Source organism: Manduca sexta, unplaced genomic scaffold (genome assembly GCF_014839805.1).
Source record: "Manduca sexta isolate Smith_Timp_Sample1 unplaced genomic scaffold, JHU_Msex_v1.0 HiC_scaffold_2520, whole genome shotgun sequence".
In the NCBI taxonomy this organism is placed as follows: Eukaryota; Metazoa; Arthropoda; class Insecta; order Lepidoptera; family Sphingidae; genus Manduca; species Manduca sexta.
The window spans coordinates 3,061-22,505 of NW_023593493.1; the positions used below are offsets into that span (position 1 = coordinate 3,061).

At 33.3% G+C, this 19,445-nt stretch overlaps 3 protein-coding genes and 1 pseudogene across 3 annotated transcripts; 3 read left to right on the plus strand and 1 right to left on the minus strand.

Annotated features, from left to right (window-relative positions):
* The first annotated feature begins 1,096 nt into the window (after nt 1–1,096).
* LOC115445072 (cysteine desulfurase, mitochondrial) lies at nt 1,097–4,994 on the plus strand. The gene is given in 9 exon segments (XM_030171159.2): nt 1,097–1,334; nt 1,631–1,707; nt 1,917–2,171; nt 2,291–2,456; nt 2,971–3,170; nt 3,173–3,257; nt 3,632–3,805; nt 3,994–4,126; nt 4,243–4,994. Coding segments are annotated over 9 exon segments (1,368 nt in total). The 5' UTR covers nt 1,097–1,210; the 3' UTR covers nt 4,397–4,994.
* A 5-nt stretch (nt 4,995–4,999) lies between these two features.
* Nucleotides 5,000–6,790, minus strand: LOC115445074 (ras-related protein Rab-30). The gene is made up of 3 exons (XM_030171161.2): nt 6,514–6,790; nt 5,816–6,060; nt 5,000–5,737 (listed from the first exon to the last, which is right to left on the minus strand). The coding sequence occupies exons 1-3, from the start codon at nt 6,691–6,693 to the stop codon at nt 5,539–5,541; spliced, it is 624 nt and encodes a 207-aa protein (XP_030027021.1). The 5' UTR covers nt 6,694–6,790; the 3' UTR covers nt 5,000–5,538.
* A 381-nt stretch (nt 6,791–7,171) lies between these two features.
* On the plus strand, nt 7,172–12,929 carry LOC119192249 (annotated as a pseudogene).
* A 1,318-nt stretch (nt 12,930–14,247) lies between these two features.
* LOC119192250 (chitin synthase chs-2-like) lies at nt 14,248–19,117 on the plus strand. Its single transcript, XM_037446075.1, has 7 exons — nt 14,248–14,435; nt 14,729–14,843; nt 16,890–17,134; nt 17,390–17,556; nt 17,764–18,116; nt 18,288–18,483; nt 18,779–19,117. Exons 2-7 carry the CDS (start codon nt 14,746–14,748, stop codon nt 19,100–19,102), a joined length of 1,383 nt encoding a protein of 460 aa, XP_037301972.1. The 5' UTR covers nt 14,248–14,435; nt 14,729–14,745; the 3' UTR covers nt 19,103–19,117.
* Nucleotides 19,118–19,445: the final 328 nt, after the last annotated feature.

Here is a 19,445-nt window from a genome sequence, read left to right on the forward strand (position 1 = left end):
CTGCTTTGTTTAACAATTGGACCTACTTACGCAAAGGGAATCAACCCACACAATGATAGTTTTGAGAAAAAGCTGTTTTGTCCAATTTTTGTATACAAGACAATTGTTTGTTATTTTGGACGAAAATATTTACAATATTGTAAAAATACTTTATTCTATCTATACAAATATAATATTGATGAAAATCATTTAACATAATTAAGGAATTTAAAAATAACTCAATGGTTCCTTTTAGCAAAACTATTTCTGTGTGGATTGATCTCTTGTTAATTTTTTATCTTGGAATAATTCTATAATAAAAATATAAAATGTCATATTTATTTAATATATTTTACTGAAAAAAATATTTTTGTTTATTTCCACATACAACTATTTTACAGGTAATACCCAATACAATAGCGTAGTACAATAGTTATGTAAAATAAAAAATTCTTATATTAAAATGTTTTGTGGAATATCAAAAATTACTTAATCTAAATATTATTCTACTTCAAAATCAGACTGACCCGAAAACCTTCCAGATCGTCTTCTATATTTGCATTTCCGTCAAGCTTGACGTAAAAATCATGTGAGTCTTATGGGATGGTTCTTTGTAAAACAAAACAATTTCGTAGATTTTTTAGATTTTCCGGTTACCATGGGGCTTAGATCTTGTTAGTTTATTGAACAACTAGTGTTATGTGGGTTGGTAAACTTGTGTTGAAAACGGTTTGTTCAGTAAAAATTGTCATATCATTTTGATCTTTACAGAGAGGATAGAAGGTACATTTTGAAAGCTCTCTACATACTTAACTCGATTTTGGCACATGTGTGTATTGGTTCCTGTTTGCATAAGTAGGTCCAATTGTTACTTATAAATCAGTTTCAGTTTGTTTGTTTATATTATGATTTGTTATATTTATATTATGGTAGATCCTAACCCCTTTCGTATTTGATCTTTTTGGGGCTTGTTTGTCTCTCCTAATTCTTCGATGTCGATACAAAATTTTCGGTACTAGCATATCTCTCTTTTATCATTTCAATTCAATTTTTAAATTGTGGCTCTTTTTTCATTGATATTTAGTCATTGCTGACAAGTGACAAATGACAACCAATGACAACTATCAACTGACAGATGACGATTGACAGCCCACTTCGGCAAAAGGCTCCTTTCAATCTTCGACAAGTGGTGGAATTAAAGCAATCTGAAAAATAAATACAATAATTAACAATGTTTCGTTTCACAAAAAATACTATACCTTTACTTTCAAAAACATTGATAAAATGGACATCACAAGCTCAAGACAAGCGCGTATTAATATTATTCCAAGGACCCCGACTGTTTTCCGATGCGGGTAAACATGAATCTTTATCGTATTCTGTGTGGATATTTCGACCTTATTATTAACATTGTTTGTATTAACTTTTCACTATCAGAAACTAACAAATTACATTCCTTATCATGTTGTAATTTAAAACTCATTAAAGTAATTAATAAATATAAAAAACGTGACAATAAAACTTGCGTCATCTTATGGTCTCTCAGAAATTAGAGAATCTCGATTGTGAATTGGTGATGGATTCTTAATTTATAATATTTAATTAATAATTTCACTATTTTTACATATATAAAGTTGTTCTTCTATTACAGTTGATGATAAGTACTCGCTGAAGCATGAAGAAATTGGCAGGCCACTCTATTTTGATGTACAAGCTACGTCACCAATGGTAATGTTTTATAAATCATATATTACACAATGCCTTATATATTAACAAATTAATCTACATCCCAGAAAATATTGTCAAGAGGAAATCCATCAAGAGATAACACATTGCTATTTCCCTCAAGTGTGATATTTTTTCTGATATTATTATCTGGCACAGTTTGTGTATCCAATTTGCTAAGTTCTCTCAATAATATAATTTATTTACTTCAGGATCCAAGGGTACTTGATGCTATGCTACCATACTTGGTCAGTTATCATGGTAACCCACATTCGAGAACACATGCCTATGGATGGGAAAGTGAGGCAGCTGTTGAAAAAGCCAGGGAACAAGTTGCCCACTTGATTGGAGCTGACCCTAAAGAAATTATATTCACTTCTGGTGCTACAGAATCTAATAACATATCAGTCAAAGGAGTAGCTCGTTTTTATGGACCTAGGAAAAAGCATGTAGTCACCACACAAATTGTAAGATATTATAATTCTATCAATATTGTCACTATCAATATAACTGAAAATTTCAATAAATAATAAGACTCAACAAGTAATATTGGCTAACTATTTATATTTTAAATTATATCTTACAGGAACACAAATGTGTGCTTGATTCATGTCGTGCTTTGGAAGGAGAAGGATATAAAATCACATATCTACCTGTCCAGCAAAATGGAATAATTAGATTGGAAGACCTAGAAAAGGCTCTCACTCCTGAAACAAGTCTTGTGTCCATAATGACTGTCAACAATGAGATAGGTAAGGTAACATAATATGCCTTGAATCAAAATTGTAATACAGTTATGTTGTAATGGATTCATTTTTGTTTTAATTGCTTTAAAATGACGAGTCAAACTTGCTGTTTCACAGATGTTAAGTGATATGACTGCCCATAAACAAAAGAAACATCATTCAACACCTTGAATTACAAAGTATTGTTTGGTATTCCAATGCGCTTGCCATACCGAGATGTGAGATGTTAAGTCTTATAATGTCCATTAGTTACACTGGCTACAATGTCCTTCAAACCGGAATATAACAATGACTACACATTGCTGCTTGGCGGCAGATATAGGCATTACAGTGGTAGCTACCCAGGCAGACTTTCACATATGAGAGACCTACCGCCAATGAGTGACACATCTATAAGTGTTAAATGATGTAATTTTCAAAATTATTATTATTATTATTATATACATCAGGCAGGCAGTTGAAACTATTGTGAAATATATTAAGGTATTTGTTTAATGGATGTAATATCTAATTTTTGTAGGTGTAAGACAGCCAATTGAAGAAATTGGTAAAATTTGCAAGAGCAAAAAAGTATTTTTCCACACTGATGCAGCACAAGCACTTGGCAAAATACCTTTAGATGTAAATAAAATGAATATAGACTTAATGTCTATTTCTGGACATAAAATTTATGGACCAAAGGGTGTTGGAGCTTTATACATTAGAAGCCGACCCAGAGTCGCGAAGTTGAACCAATACAAAGTGGAGGTGGTCAAGAGAGGGGCATGAGAAGTGGAACAGTGCCGACTCCCCTAGTTGTAGGACTGGGTAACTTGTTAAATTGTCTATTTAATGTTAATATCAAATTTTATAAAACACTACTCATATATTAAAGGGAAAGGAAAACTTTTGTATATAAGGTAGAAGTAAAGATTTAAACCACTGAAAGAATTTTGATAAAATTTGGCTCACATATAGACTGTGATTAAACTATAGGAATACCTTTTATTTTGGAAAAGTGTAAATAACAACAAAGTGACTCTAAATTATTGATAAAAAAATGTAAAGTCCAATTATTTATCTTAAAGTCTTTGACGGCTATCGCCATACTTATAAGTGATTATCATAATTTGAAAATTATCTAGTATCTTAACTATTAGAAAGCAAAGATTTATGAAGTGTTGCCATTTCTATTGTTCCAGGAGCTGCTTGTGAATTAGCAGAGCGTGAAATGGCGTATGATCATGCTTGGATGCAGAAACTATCTCAACGATTTTTAGATAAAATATATTCAAAGCTAACACATGTAATAAGAAATGGCGATGCAACACAAACTTATCCTGGATGTATTAATCTTTCATTCGCATATGTCGAAGGTATGTATATAGTACATAATAGTGCTTTTAAATTGACTTTACATTGCATTTATTTTAGAAAGTAAATCTGCAGATTATTTATTTCAATTTAGAATAGGTTAATTAGTCTAGTGCATTGTAAGTCAAATAAAAAAATGGCTTCTAATAGGTTCAATTATTCATTAAATTGCACTTATTATTTTATACAGGTGAATCACTTCTTATGGCACTAAAAGATATTGCATTATCAAGTGGATCAGCTTGCACCTCTGCATCACTTGAGCCATCCTATGTATTAAGAGCCATTGGTGCAGATGAAGATTTGGCACACAGTTCAATAAGGTAAACATTGCAATATATGCTAAATTACACTTGTGTAAATATTAATTAAATGTAAATTCACAAGAAGTAAAACTAATTACATACCAGAAGCAGGTTAAAAGTTTGTGCTATTTCAGGTTTGGTTTAGGAAGATTTACGACAGTCGATGAAGTGGATTATACAGCTGAAAAGACAATTAGACATGTGGAGCGACTTAGAGAAATGAGCCCACTTTGGGAAATGGTTCAAGAAGGCATAGACATCAAAACAATCCAATGGTCTCAACACTAAGTACATCAATAAAATGGTCTAAATGTAGCGACCAACGAAATCCATTCGTAGATTTTAGAACTTCGTGATATTGTTACATAATAATATTGTAAGAGATCTGTTGTTATTTATTTTAAAAGATTTGGAAAAATATGTTATATGACATAATTAGCAGCTTCATGTCAAATCATTATTAAAAAAAGATTGTGTGATTAAACATCATTGAACCTTACTGAACATGAAAAATTTATGCCAGTTTTAGTTAGTAGCAATAACACAGAAGCATTAAGCTTGCTCCATTTAATTTACAACTTTTATATGGCATTCCATAGAAAGAAAGCTTATATATCACTTTGAAGCTGTCACAGTTCTATTATACATGTAACAGATACAATACTACTCTTAAATTTTGTTTTGCAATTTAATAATTATTATTGCTTCATTACAATATTGAGAATATATTCAATGTTGACCACTAGCTTATTAGTAAGTATGTATTACAGTAATGCAATTGTCATAGACTTTACTGTGTGATATTAAATATTTTATGGTTTTGATATTGTAAATTCTTATTTAAAAATGATTGTAAAATACAAGAATTACACAAATGAAACACTCATTGAGTATGGTTTATTTTTTAATTTTTATAACAATTTACGATTGGCTTGTGTAAAAAAATTTGGAATGCAATTGCAAACATTAGATACTATAAGGTAACACATACACACAAGTGAATTAATTGTAATTTACTTTTACATTCCAGTGACAACACACTAAAATATGTGTATCATTGATACAAGATACACACATTTATTATTTCACATAAAAAATTATTTAGTCAAATACTCCTAAAAACATTTTTAAAATTATCAAATCAAATTAAAGCTTTATTTGTCAGTGTTGTAAACTTAAAACTAGTTTCAGAATAACTTAATACAGGTATATGAAATAGATGATGCATTAAATAATAATTTGTGATAATATTTAAATGTCAGATAAAATATTTTAGGCCATTGCATAAATTTTATTTGTTTTAAAATTATCATTGTTTTATGAATTCTGATAATGTCACCGCACATTGCCGACTAAACCTGGAAAACAGCAAAAATAACCAAAAACATGCAATCAGTGAAGCTTTGATGCAAATTGTAGGTAATTTTAAGTCAACAATTACATGCTGGCTCTTCGGGCTGATCCGGGTTTGATATCTTGAAACTATTATGATCCAATGTCTGTAACTCAATTCTTGATCTATTTGACTCCACAAGCTGCAAGGCTATGTCAGCAAACATTTCTTCAACACCTTTGCCAGTCTTACATGATGTTTTGTATGTACTACTGATGAGATTGTGACATTGCTCACTACAAAATTAGAAAATAATTTGAATTACATTATTTGGCATCATTTATTATTTCAAGAATAAAAAGCAAAGTAGGTACCAGAATGTCTCAATATCAGCATCTGTCACTTGAGGTGATGAGCCCTCCAAATCTGATTTATTACCACATAAAAATATTTTTGCATTTTCTGCATATGTGACAATATCAAGTAAATGCTGACTAAGAACATGAAATGATGATGCATTGTCCAGAGAAAATACTAAAATTGCTGCTTCAGCAAATTTGTAATAACTTGATGTAACAGATGCAATTCTTTCCATGCCTCCAGTATCCCATAACTGTAACTAAAAGAATAAAATAATATTATGGTAAAGATATTAGGTATATACTTAATATAATAAAATAAAGTGTTAACTTAAAATATTATTTGGCTACATTTTTAAAGTCGATAACATCATAATAATGCATCACTAATATTTAATTATTATTATGACAATTATCTAAGTAATTTTAATTTTGCTTTTCATTTTTTATGAAACGCAATGAAGAAATTAACTGGTGAAGTTAATTTCTTCATTGCGTTGACCGACTGGTAAATAAAAAAATGTTAAACTAATTACATTAAATTGCACAATTCTTTTAAATTTAATGAGAATTAGAATTCTCATTAAATGACACTCGAGCTAATACTTTTTCTTTGCCTAATATGGTAAAACCAAACTACCAGGTAGGTACTGCTTTATTACGATTTATATAAATACTAAATAGTTCTTTCTAATGTTATAATTAATAATAACCTTGACGTCTTTATCTGCGACTTGGTATAACTTTTCGAAGTGATCTAGTCCCAATGTCGACCTTCTATCAGAGTTTGGGACAAATGTATTATTAATAAACCTCCGAAACAACGAGCTTTTTCCAACACCATATTCGCCACACAATATTACTTTGAGCACTGGTGTCTTTACAATAGCCATTAGTTATGTTATTTCGGTAGTTAAATTAAATTACTTGAGGAAATACGAACAAACACGCAGTTTTTCACATTAGTATGTATTGACAGTGTGGCCAATAAAATAAATAATACAGAATAAGTTATATACTAAAATAATTAACGAAGGAAACCTGAAACGTGGTGAAAATACTTGATGTTTGGAATTCATAACATTATGAAAAATTCTAAGATATGTAGATAACAATAGATTTTCATTGGGTTTCCATATAATCGGTTCTCCTTTAGGCAACTCGATAACTTTGAACGCTTTGATGCGTGGTCGAAAAACCGATACCGAATGGCAAATACGCAAGCATTTAAACAAACTTTGCACAAATACGCAAATACCCGTGCTACCCGTTCAAACAAGTGTTTAAATATTTATACTGTGTGTGGCGCCGGCATTACAGCAATTTATGAAGGTTCAACCATAGAGTAAATAATATACTACGCGAAAAAAGAGTTGGCAACACTGGTTGATTGTCTTGTCATTCTTGATCTATAAAATATAGTTTATAAATAAATAGGTGGAAGCCTCAACTCTCAAGCCATAATAAATATGAAAAGAGGTGTTAGTTAATTCAGTTAAGAATACTCTAACGTTCATAAATAACAGTATATAGCATTTAACATGGATCTGCAATCGTCTCACCTAGCAGCTGCCCTAATGTCCGGTTCGACTTATAACAATACTTCTATTGAAACTGAGGCTGCAACGAGTAATCCCATTGACGACAATAAAACCGAAAAATCTAGTGAACCCCCTAAAGAAACCGCTGAGGATGACAAAGAAGATGTGGCCAGTGGAGAAGAATTCACTGATGAGGTTTTTATTGTACCCTTTCATTTAATTCTTTTGACATCTGAACAAATACAAACTTTTAAAACAGAAAGAAAAAACAAAGTGATAAACAGTTATTAGTATATAATTATACAGTTTTCTTTAATAAGTAGGTCTGTCTACAGTCATTTTAACCTATAAATATCATAAGTGAAACTATATTTGCTTATGTGATGAATAAGGGACTAACTACATTTGTTTAGGTCTATTCACATTTTGCTGAACAATTTTGGTTACACTTATACAGTTTTGCTCCAATCTGCCGCATACAGTGCTGGATGACTTAAGAAGCAATTACATGCCTACAGTAAACTAATTTCATTTAGTTCAGTTTGGAGAGCTCCATGTTCAATGTTTTTATTGTTACTCTTCTTTTAGAAGAAAAACTAGAATGTAATAAATTAAAACACAAATTACAGTAGGTCAGCCCTCTTTGTAGAAACAGAAATTTGGTTGAAGACATTAATACTCTAATTAAATCAAATGTATCCGCCTCTGCAAATTACAACTTCATTTGCAGGACTATCTGCATACATTGCTGAACGTGCAGGAACAGCACTATATGTGGCAGTACAGTGCTGAACATTGGCATTAGTATGCACATGATAAAAACACACTTGTCGTCATTTTATGCCTGTTTGTCGCGGAAAGCTGAACGCATGCATATGTGCCTCCATACAAAACCAGTGATTTTTATGGACAAATTTGAATTGAGCTGTATAAGTGTAATTAGTTACTAAAACATTTTATTTTATTTTATAAAGAAGCTCAGTTAATATTTAAACTACTGGAAACAAATCTATGCCAGGAAGAGGAGTCACTTTGCAGATGCTTTTGGAAGACAAAATGCTAGAACCTGGCATAGCTGCAATGACTATTGAATATCTAGTAAGTTAAAATGATGATTGTTTATTACATGAAACAAAATGTTATGTGATATTATAGAAATCAATGTTAATTTATAATACAATAATTTATAATAAATGTGCTATCCCATAGTAAAAGACTTTTTAAATTGAAACCACCAGGTAGTTCCTGAGATTATTGTGTTCAAACAAACAAACTCTTCATCTTTATTTAATTGTATAGATTACTCGTGAATATGACCTTTAAGTATGATCAGATTTCCTGTCATAGTAAAAACCTGGCTTATGAAGTCAAAAATACCTAGATGATAAAATTCCCATAAAGAATATAAGGTCATGTACATATAAATTTGTGTATGAGAATCAAACACTGAATACCCTTCATAAACTGGTCCCACAACAAACTTCACATATTGTGGAATAAATTCATGTCCTAATTGTCATGGTAAGTTAAAATAGAGATAATAATTATATTCCCACTATTATGAACTGTTTCACAGGGTCAAAAATTTGTGGGAGACTTACAGCCAGATGGTAAAATAAAATCTCATGAGACAGAAACAATATTCTGCTCGCCCTCAGCATGGGCGATACATTGTAAACGCATAATAAACCCAGATAAACGATCAGGCTGTGGATGGGCATCCGTCAAGTATCGGGGAAAAAAACTTGACACAATAAAAGCTACTTATCTTCGCAAAAAACAACTTCAGAGAGAAAACATGCACAGTGATGGTTGGTTATTAATTTTATTTATGGATTTGAGTTATAGTTGTATCCGTAACTTGGTAAATGGTGATTACATTGTATGGTATTTTGTTATTTTGCAGAAGAAACAGAGATGGAAGTAGAAAGTCCACGGAGCCTCCACCACAGAGAATTGTCATGAAGCACAATACTGTGCCTAATAGAATGATGCAACAGTAAGTACACAATGATATTATGTATTCAAAAATTGGCTTGACATTACTACCCGATCAGATTTATGTGTTTTATGGTATAGTGATAGTAATAATACAAGTTTTTCAAGAAAAATCCTTAAAAAGTATTGTTACTACACTTTATAAATATATGTCATGCCTAATTTATTACAAAATCTATACTATTGACTTTTTAAATATTGTATGAGATAATAACAAAAGAATTCATAAATGTCAATAAGTTCACCAATGTTATACATGTAATTAATTTAATAATAAATAATTTATTAAATACATAAAATTTGTTGCGTTCACATCTGTAATCTGTTATTGTTTGATCTTTCCAGTGATGCAAATATGTTAATAGAAGCAGTGTCATTTTCATCTGCAGGAAAAATTCAACCATTCTTAGTGTCAGTGAGCTCAAATGCAAACCTTGTGCTTGATATACACTGTCATTTGAAAAAAGAGGAAGTTTATGGTTACCTTGCTGGCACTTGGGATTTGAACAATCACAGTATGTAATTAAATTATTATTACTTATCCATGAAATCCAAACTAACAACTAACATATAATATTATTTAAAGTTAAGTTTACACTAGCACTAGATTTTGCAGAAATATATATGCAAGAATTTCCAGATGCATAAAGCACACTGGCAGCAATATTTCAAGAGTTCTATATTATTATGATTAACAAGAATCGCTTGCGGAACAGAACCCTCTACAAGTGTAGTTGTTAATTTAATACCCTCTTTATATAATAATCTAACACTCATATTGCAATAACAGCTGTAGTTACAAGCCTATTTATGAAATTGAATTCATAAATACTCCAGATATTTTTTTTATTACATTTGGTAACAGGTGCATTGAAGGGTGTGATATGATTACATATTTGATTCAAAACAAAAATGTTGTTTTTCTTTTACAGATTTAATGATAACGCACACATTTCCATGTCTTGTTAGCAAGAATGATAACAGGCCCCGTGTATTAGTCGAGCTTGAAATTCAAATGGAGATTGAGAAACTTGGTTTAACACTTCTTGGGTGGTACCATTCTCACCCGACGAATCCTGCGATGCCAAGTCTCCGAGATTGCGACAATCAACTTGAATATCAAATAAAGTTGCGTGGACCATCTGAAATATTGTACATTCCTTGCATTGGTGTTATTTGTTGTATGTATATTCTTAAATTCCTTAGAAAATCAAATTAAATTGCTAAAAAATTGTTTAAAAAAATTTTTACGTTATATTTTTTTCAGCACCATATAATCCAGAGAGTCCAGTGTTGGAGTCATCGCTGACATTTTTCTGGGTAATGCCGCCTCCAGAACAGAGGCCTACTGAGTATCCGCGACCTTTATTATTACAATACAATATGCTTCACGACAGTCATTTGTCAACTCATGCCATGGAACAAATTAAAAAGAGCATAAAGTATTATTCGACATTTTCGGACGACGCTTCTGTTAATTTCAAAGAAAATTTTAAACCAGACATATCATATTTAGATAAATTGAAATGCACACTGACAACAAAATTCCCAAGAGAACAGAGTGATGGTTTGTTATGGCATTTCATACGCGATGAACTAGGGTGTTCGTCGGAGAATGACGACAAAATGGATCTGGATGCATTATTAGCAGTCCCCCAACCTATCCCCGTGTCAAAACCGAGTCAGACTACATCTGTACCTAACTTCCCGTCGGTTAGTACATTGCAGCAAATGGTCAGTCGCCCAGCAGGTGTTCCGCCGATAAATGTGTCATCTGGTATTGGCTCGTGTTCGCCACATAAGTTTGAAACTCCCCCTTTAAATATACCGGTACTATCATCCTCAAAATCATCGTCGAAATCAGCAACACCGACCCTACCGTCATCATATCCCACGGGATTAGATATGTTGACTAGTATGGCTTTGGGACTAGGACCTGCTAACATGTCTCTCCCGTTAGGTCCTACCGGATTGGAAAGTTTAGCCGCAGCTAACAGCATGCTTACTGGTTTGTCACCAAGCATGACGCCTAGTTTGGCGGCGAGTTTGTCAGGCAGCAAACTGCCTGACCCGCCATCTTATGCAGCGTCTTTACAGAATTTAACAAACAGTATTGGCAGTTTTGATAAAACCTCAAACAGTACTGCTACCAGTACCACTTCTGCAACTCCTATTCCTGCAAGCATAGCTTCTAATCTTATGATGAGTTCTGCTGACATAGCGAACGCTCTATTCTCCGCAAGTAAATATTCCAGTGCAGGTATTTTGGGAATTCCTGACCCTATGTCCAAGTCTACCTTAGCCGCCAATAATATGTTTTTGTCGCCGTCGTTGATGAAAATGCAAGAGTCATTATTAAAGCCGTTGTCAAGCAGTAGTCCAATATCTTCGAAAGCTGGATTGGATCAGAACATGATGATGAAGTCTCCGCATGATTTATTGAAATCACCGCATGATTTGATTAAAAATAGTAAAGATTACTTACCGCCAGATTTTGGGAGTGTGGGCAAAGGAAAGCCTGAAAAACATGAGCATACAGATATGCCGAAACACACAGAAACTAGTTCTTCCAAAGTAGACACTTCTAAATCTGATATTGGCGAAATGAAAGCAACAGATTTTAGTCTACCGCCAAGAGTTGGAGGAGAATCATTTTTGAATCAAATGCTCGAGTTGACTAAAAGGCAACATTGTCAGATTACATGTCGGAGTATGAACAGGCAATGAAACTCACAAAGACTGATGATTTAGTGAGCTCAGTACCGCCGTCTAGCCACTCATATTTGGGTACTTCAAGTATTGTGGACACAATAGCACAAGTTTCAATGGGTAACTTCTCTAAACACGAAGACACATCTGACTATGAAAAAGGACAAGATTATAGTACGAATAAATTAGCCGGTAATGATAATGAGAACTAATTGTAAGATAATAAATTAAAAGGAATATATAGAATATTCCAGACAAGGAATTCTCCATGTAATTTAAATCGTTCAGTCTTGAACCTTCAATCGAATAACTTATATTTCTTACTTACTTAAATATATGATAGATGATAATTTACAACTTAGTAGTAATACAAATCTCAATTATGCCTGAAAATGCCAAGTTTGGATTTTGACTGATTTTCGAATAGATGTAATGTAGGTATCTACTTTAGTTTTACATAGTTCATGTGGATTGGTGGCAATGGTATTTAATTTTTCAGTAGGATATCATATTATGGTTTAGTACTAATTATGAGCTACATTATTCCGGCATATTAGAAATTGTTACTAATATGTACTTATAATCTATATTCAAATAGTAATTATGCGTAACTAAATGTATTTCTCAAATTATTAAACAGTAGATAGGTACATGTAATGCAACTTCGTATTGTCCTGGGACCTAACAAACATTTGCGCATCACACAAATATGAATGATATCGCGGGAATGGAACGTGCAATCCTTGCTGTCGAATGTGATTGTTTACTTTTTGTGCAAACACGACTGATGTCCTTTTATAATGCATTATCAATGTAATGACAGTATTCCTGTGTGTAAATTATTTATTTATCATTATTAAATTAGGATTGTATACTTAGTATTGTTTTCTTATTATTTTAAATGAGTTACCTTATCATGGGAATTATGGAGTTATTTCAACTTATCATTATTCGCCTGGGAAGTACCTAGTAGTAGCTGATAGTGAGAAATGCATCATTATTGATATATTATTTCGTAGAAAAGCGAAAGTTATCAAACATGGGGTTATATTATTTACCAGTACCTAATCTATACGGGCAAAGCTATATAGGTACCATTGCAATGTCTATTTATGTCGCAAAGCAGCAGTGTATAGTCGCTATTGTGTTCCGGTTTGAAGAACATTATAGCCAGTGTAACTACTGGACATAATAAGACTTAACATCTTATGTCTCAAGATGACGAGCGCAATGGAATACCAAACAATACTTTGTAAATTAAGATATTGGATGGTGTATCTACTGTTTATGGGCGGTCGTATCGATTACCATTAGGCGAACGTCAAGCTGGTCCCGCCATTCAAAGTAATGAAAATCTATATATTTGCATATTAAATTGTGCTGCCAGTGGCGTAGTTGTGTTATGGCACGATTGCAGTTCTGAGGTTGCGGATTCGATCGCCGGGTTGGGTAAAGTGATATAGGGTTTTAAACTCAGTATCGGCTCGGATTCTGGAATCGGTGCCCGACATGGCGATAGGTTCGCCCCTTGACACATCATGGGATGGAATATACTCATCAGAAAGTGGGTGCACCAGTTGCGCCTCTGTCTACCCCGTTCGGGGATAAAAGGCGCGACTGTATAATATGTGTGTGTGTGTGTAATTTTTTTACACACACATAGTTTATCACTGATGCATCAGCAATTGTAATAATTAATAGCGTGTACCCATGAAAACATCTCTTAAAAAGGATTTTATCAAAACTCGTAAATAGACTGATAGGTATATACAGGACCAGCAGTGACGAAAGGTGACATTTTCCTAATGGGAATCCGACCAACATATAGGTACTACTAATAAGCATAAATGCGATCTACAATTCGTTCCAATAAAAATTATATTTTACATAAGTTACGAAAGGGAAGCCGGCAAGAATCGGTTTATATGGAACTTTTGCCACTGATTCCCATTGACCAGTATATGACATAGATGCGTGCAAAGCTGATAAATGGCCTATAATTATAATTTTGTTATACATTCAGCTATGGAATTAAATTTTACAACAAATGAACGTTTATTAGTAGGTATTTATTTACATGAAAAACATAACTAAAAATCAAGGATGTGATTGTGCTAGATAATGAAAAGAATACTCAAATCGCAGTTTTGTTTAGAGTGATCGGCGATTGATAAACAATTTAATCAACACGATATGATAATGACCGTCGATTGATATTGGGATTACGCTTTGAGCAGCCACTTTGTGAACACTAGCCTATTAACTCCGTCACTGCTTCGGCGATAACACTTCTGTATATCTGTTATTGTTTGTTAATTTTTGGCGCAAGGATATATTTAATATGTGCTAAGTTTGTGGCTAATTTATATTATGTTTCTACATTAAAGGTATGTATTAGTGATTTTTTGTAACTTATTTAATTACAAACATTATAACATATTTTATTACAAAAGGGTTTTGTATCGTATTTGCGTCTATATGTAGCGCCTGTTTCACGATGCCTCTTGAGGTATACTGAAATGAGTACCCGTCGATATTGTTTGCTTTAATAGGCAACGCATAGTGAAAACTTTGTACTTTAACCTTTTCAAAAGCATGAATAATTAAAAAAAAATATTAGAATAATGTGAAAAAGGTGTACAGTGTGATAAATATGGAGTATACAATATTCTTGTTCCAGTTATAAGATAAGGCACAATGGCCGCAACTACACCAGGTTTTAAGAAGTTAGCAGACGATTCTGAGGATTCAGATACAGAATACACCCCGCTGTATGATGACGGTGATGAAATAGAGTAAGTGGTTTTGTCTTTTACAAATCCTGAACACCTACACAGTTCCTACTGGTTACCAAAAATCTCAGATGGTTTGATTTTTAACAAAGGCGACAATGTTACTGGGTGCAGGATTAATGCGATTTTGTTCTTAAAGTACCTAGATTCCACTTTCGTGTCCGAGTTGCTCTATCGGTTTGGAAACTTTAAGTTTAACCAGCACATACCTAAGGCTATGAAATGGGTACTGATTAGAGATGAAGCGGATATCCGGTATCCGGCCTATCCGGCTGCCTAAACACTATCCGGCACATTCTAGCGGATATCTAGCGCATTCGGGTACCCGCCCGATCGAATATTAAATTATTTATCTTTAGGTAATGTTTTTTTTTATTTAGTTATTAATAAGTATAATGAGTCACAAGTCGTCTTCGAGTAGCAATCATTCTTGTCACTTCAGCCTGGACTTTGAGCGACTACCTTATAGCTCTTTGAAACGTATGTATAAAACATCTAGCAGAATCCTACTTAGCCAAACGAACACTCTTCACCACGTTAGCACCACTATCATGAATGAGTAAGTGTATGTTAAGTGCTTAGATATGCCGAATATCCGGCAATACGGCTTTAAGGTTGGCCGGATATCCGATATCCGGCTAAACTGCTACCGTTGCATCTTTAATACTGATACAAAAGAGAGCTCATTCATTCAGTTGTATAAAAGGTACGTATATTCATATGTACCTGTTTAATTTTTATACAACTGAATGACAAGGACAGCAGCGACCGCTCTAAATAACAACCCCATTTAGGTTTTTTAAATTACAAAGTGGTACGTGGCATCTTTTTTATAAATGTAGCCGCTGTTACTAGCAAAGTGTAATGTTTGTAGTTCAAAACATTTTTTATTTATATCTAGACGGACGTACCTACCTACATAAGTTTTTGCACCATTGTATTAGGCACAGGACATGATTAATTGAAGAATGTAAAAGATTTTGAACTGTACTGATTTATATTAGTAATAATTGGTTATTGCAGTGCTACAACGCGATCTCTTTGGTTTTATCAGTAATTTTACATAACAGTTTCTATACACGAAAACTTCCCTTAACTTAAGCCGCGCTTTCACTGTGGAAGTGCTTGCTTGCAGCTATCATGTCACACTTGCATGTCCATATAATACTACCTTCATTAGAATTACAGCTTGCATGCATGTTTACATTTCTACTATTCTAGTTGCATACCAGTCCAAGCGTGCATACAGGCTACTTATGGAATGGAAATGCGGCCTCATCTGTACAATTTTATGTTAATATCTTAGATGTGTTTAAGAGCATATGTCTGTGAGCAATGGCGTATATGACTGAAATAGGTACCTTTATCTTACTTACCGGTTTACTTCTGAATAATTAATAAATAAAAAAAACATGCATACATAGGCACGCCTTTATTATTAAAGATAATGCAGGTAGCCATTTCCCTCTGTACGCATCACAATGTCTGATCAAATATTGATAAAATTTAATCAATAGGAATACCTATGTTTAATTTCCTGTATCATTGTTTTGTAAAATGTGAAGGTTAAATTAGAATATCTATGTATAGTACATACTTGCATACCTTTTTAGATTAGAAAGTCGTCGTGACGTCATTGGTATTGCAACAGTTTGCAAATATGTGGTTGACTCAGTGTGGGTGTTATTAGTAGATAACGGTCACTTTTAGATAGCGGTATTGTTTAATTAATTTAATCCAAAACCCTTGTAGATAATAAAGTATAAATACTAATATTCCGATGGACTCTTGAACCTATAGAATATTAAAAATCAAGCTCTAAAAGTAAAGGCAATGAAGAACCATGAAGAACACATTATACGGCCATTTTGTTAACCTATTTTTAAACTTATAATCAAGTACCTATCCCAAAACTAAAAAATAACGAACATCAAATCTCTGGAAATTGAACCTGGAATCTTCTGGGTTTCCAATATTTATATTTCTACTAGACTAGACTTAGTCACTTATAGATTTTTATTTGTAATTATTTTTATTATTTATTTGTAGTCAAAGAACTGCACAAGAAACAAAAGGATGGAATCTATTTCGAGAGATTCCGGTGAAAAAGGAGAGTGGATCTATGGCCACAAAAAATTGGATAGAAACAAGCGTAAAAATCTTAAAAGTGCTTGCCTACATATTGGTTTTTTGTGCAGTACTGGGTTCCGCAGTCATAGCTAAAGGAACTCTTCTATTTATTACGTCACAACTGAAGAAAGACAGACAAATTACTCACTGCAATAGACGACTTGGTAAGTTATAATAAGTATTTACAGCTAAATAGTTAGGACCTGTTGCATACAATTGTACCGGATCAGTATTAGCTGCCAACGTAGTTTATCGAATTGCTGTTTTTTCAGTTAGGTAGAACTCGACAATATTGGTCCAACCTTTTAAACAATATATGTTTGCATTTTTATTTAAAGTGTTTGTTAGATGGATTCTATGATGGAACGTATAACATATATTTACCTCACGGTAATAATTTCCTCTTTTGTGGACTTCAGCTTTAGACCAACAGTTCATAACGGTACACAGTTTAGAAGAAAGAATAACATGGCTATGGGCAGCACTTATTGTATTCGGTGTGCCGGAGTTAGGGGTGTTTTTGAGATCCGTCAGGATATGCTTCTTCAAAACTGCCAAGAAACCAACCAAAACACAGTTTATTATTGTAAGTATTGTGAACGTATACTACTCTAAACACGAGGGACTCGGTACTTTATTGCTGCTCTATTTTGATTTAAGTTTCAGCATTTTTAGTAACAATCAGTCAAGATATAGCCTTTTTCTCACTCTGCTTAAAACCATTAAGTCATAATAGACTTTTGATAAAATCTGCAATTTACTCTGATGTTTATCATTGACAATATTATTCCAGGCTTTCATAACAGAGACACTACAAGCAATAGGAATAGCAGCACTTGTATTAATAATTCTACCAGAATTAGACGCTGTGAAAGGAGCCATGTTGATGAACGCCATGTGCGCTATCCCTGCATTGCTAAACATTTTCACGAGAGACCGAATGGATTCTAAGTTTTCTATAAAATTGATATTGGATGTATTGGCGATATCGGCACAAGCCACGGCGTTTGTTGTTTGGCCTCTTATGGAAAGAACGCCAGTTCTATGGACCATACCAGTTGCATGTGTGTTAGTGTCTCTAGGCTTCTGGGAGAATTTTGTTGACACCTACAATAAAAGTTATGGTGAGATCATTTGTATCAAGTAGTAATAATTTTGATATTGATGAATAAACCATAATGTAGAGTCTGTTTTTAAACCAAATTTTGGGCTTAGAGATGATTTAAGAATATGTCATTAGATGTGGCGATATATATATTTTGGAACAAATTTTACTTCTTGATCTAGTTTTATAATTGGCTTTTGGTTTCGTTTTAGTTTTACGGTGCTGCAGGAACTACGCGACAACCTCAAGAGGACTCGGTACTACACTCAGCGGGTGTTGTCTGTTTGGAAGATTATAGTGTTTATGGCATGCATTTTAATATCGCTGCATATGCAAAATGACAATCCGTTTACCTTTTTCACTCACGCCAGCCAAGCCTTCGGAGAGAGACAGTATGTCGTTAACGAGGTTCGTTACATTTAATTCTTTTGAATAATGGCCTATTCATAAGATGCGTACCTACTATATTTGTGTAAATTACGTCTAGACGCCGAAGTATGTTTTTAAATATTAATTGGTTTAAATAACACATCTGTATTTTTCGGAACGGCGAAATCTGTGAGCCTTGAATAATCACTTCATAATGAAATACAAGATAGCTTATCTGATAACATTCCAGTGCAAAATAGCAGAAAGAGACTGGTAAAACAATGTCATTAGCATAATATATACTGATAGGACTTACAATTATCTTCTTCCACAGGTTCTAATAGTAGTCCGAGATGACGAAACCATAGGCTATGACGTCACCGGAGGTATATTCGAATTGGACGCGATATGGACCTCAGCATTGTGGGTCGCATTAATTCAAGTGGCAGCAGCCTACTTCTGTTTCGGAAGTGCCAAGTTTGCTTGCAAAATTCTTATACAAAATTTTAGTTTCACTTTAGCATTGACTCTCGTCGGGCCCGTGGCAATCAACCTCCTTATTGCTTTCTGCGGAATGAGAAATGCAGACCCTTGCGCTTTCCATAGAACTATACCTGACAATTTGTTTTACGAGATACCACCTGGTAAGCACTATTAGCTATAGCATATAATCTTTGAACCTTAATGATTTTGAATAGGTTTATAAGGCTTGTTTTATAAGTTATTAGACCTCCTTGGCTAAAGCATTGCACGCTAACAATCGTAAAATTTAAACTATCCTTGCATACATTAAATAGCATACAAAAACGTGGCGCGGACTTTATAGGTATCATATTGGTTTGAAGACAGGAAAACAATTTTAATACTCAGTTGTCCATCAAGCCTTTTAATATACAGTGTGTTCCGATTTTACAACGGTAGCGAGGTATATTTTTAGGTTTACTTAGTTATTGCGTAAATTTTGTTAAAATCGGAAATTGTCTCATAATCCATACTATGAT

Excerpts from the sequence above, each read along its gene's own strand:
- LOC115445074 (XM_030171161.2), bottom strand. The coding sequence starts at position 6,693 with ATGGCTATTGTAAAGACACCAGTGCTCAAAGTAATATTGTGTGGCGAA. Across the intron at positions 6,061-6,513 it reads TCGCAGATAAAGACGTCAAG|TTACAGTTATGGGATACTGG; the intron begins GTTATTATTAAT and ends TTATTCTTTTAG. Across the intron at positions 5,738-5,815 it reads GCTGATATTGAGACATTCTG|TGAGCAATGTCACAATCTCA; the intron begins GTACCTACTTTG and ends CTAATTTTGTAG.
- LOC119192250 (XM_037446075.1), top strand. The coding sequence starts at position 14,746 with ATGGCCGCAACTACACCAGGTTTTAAGAAGTTAGCAGACGATTCTGAG. Across the intron at positions 14,844-16,889 it reads GATGACGGTGATGAAATAGA|TCAAAGAACTGCACAAGAAA; the intron begins GTAAGTGGTTTT and ends ATTTATTTGTAG. Across the intron at positions 18,117-18,287 it reads GAGATCATTTGTATCAAGTA|TTTTACGGTGCTGCAGGAAC; the intron begins GTAATAATTTTG and ends GTTTCGTTTTAG.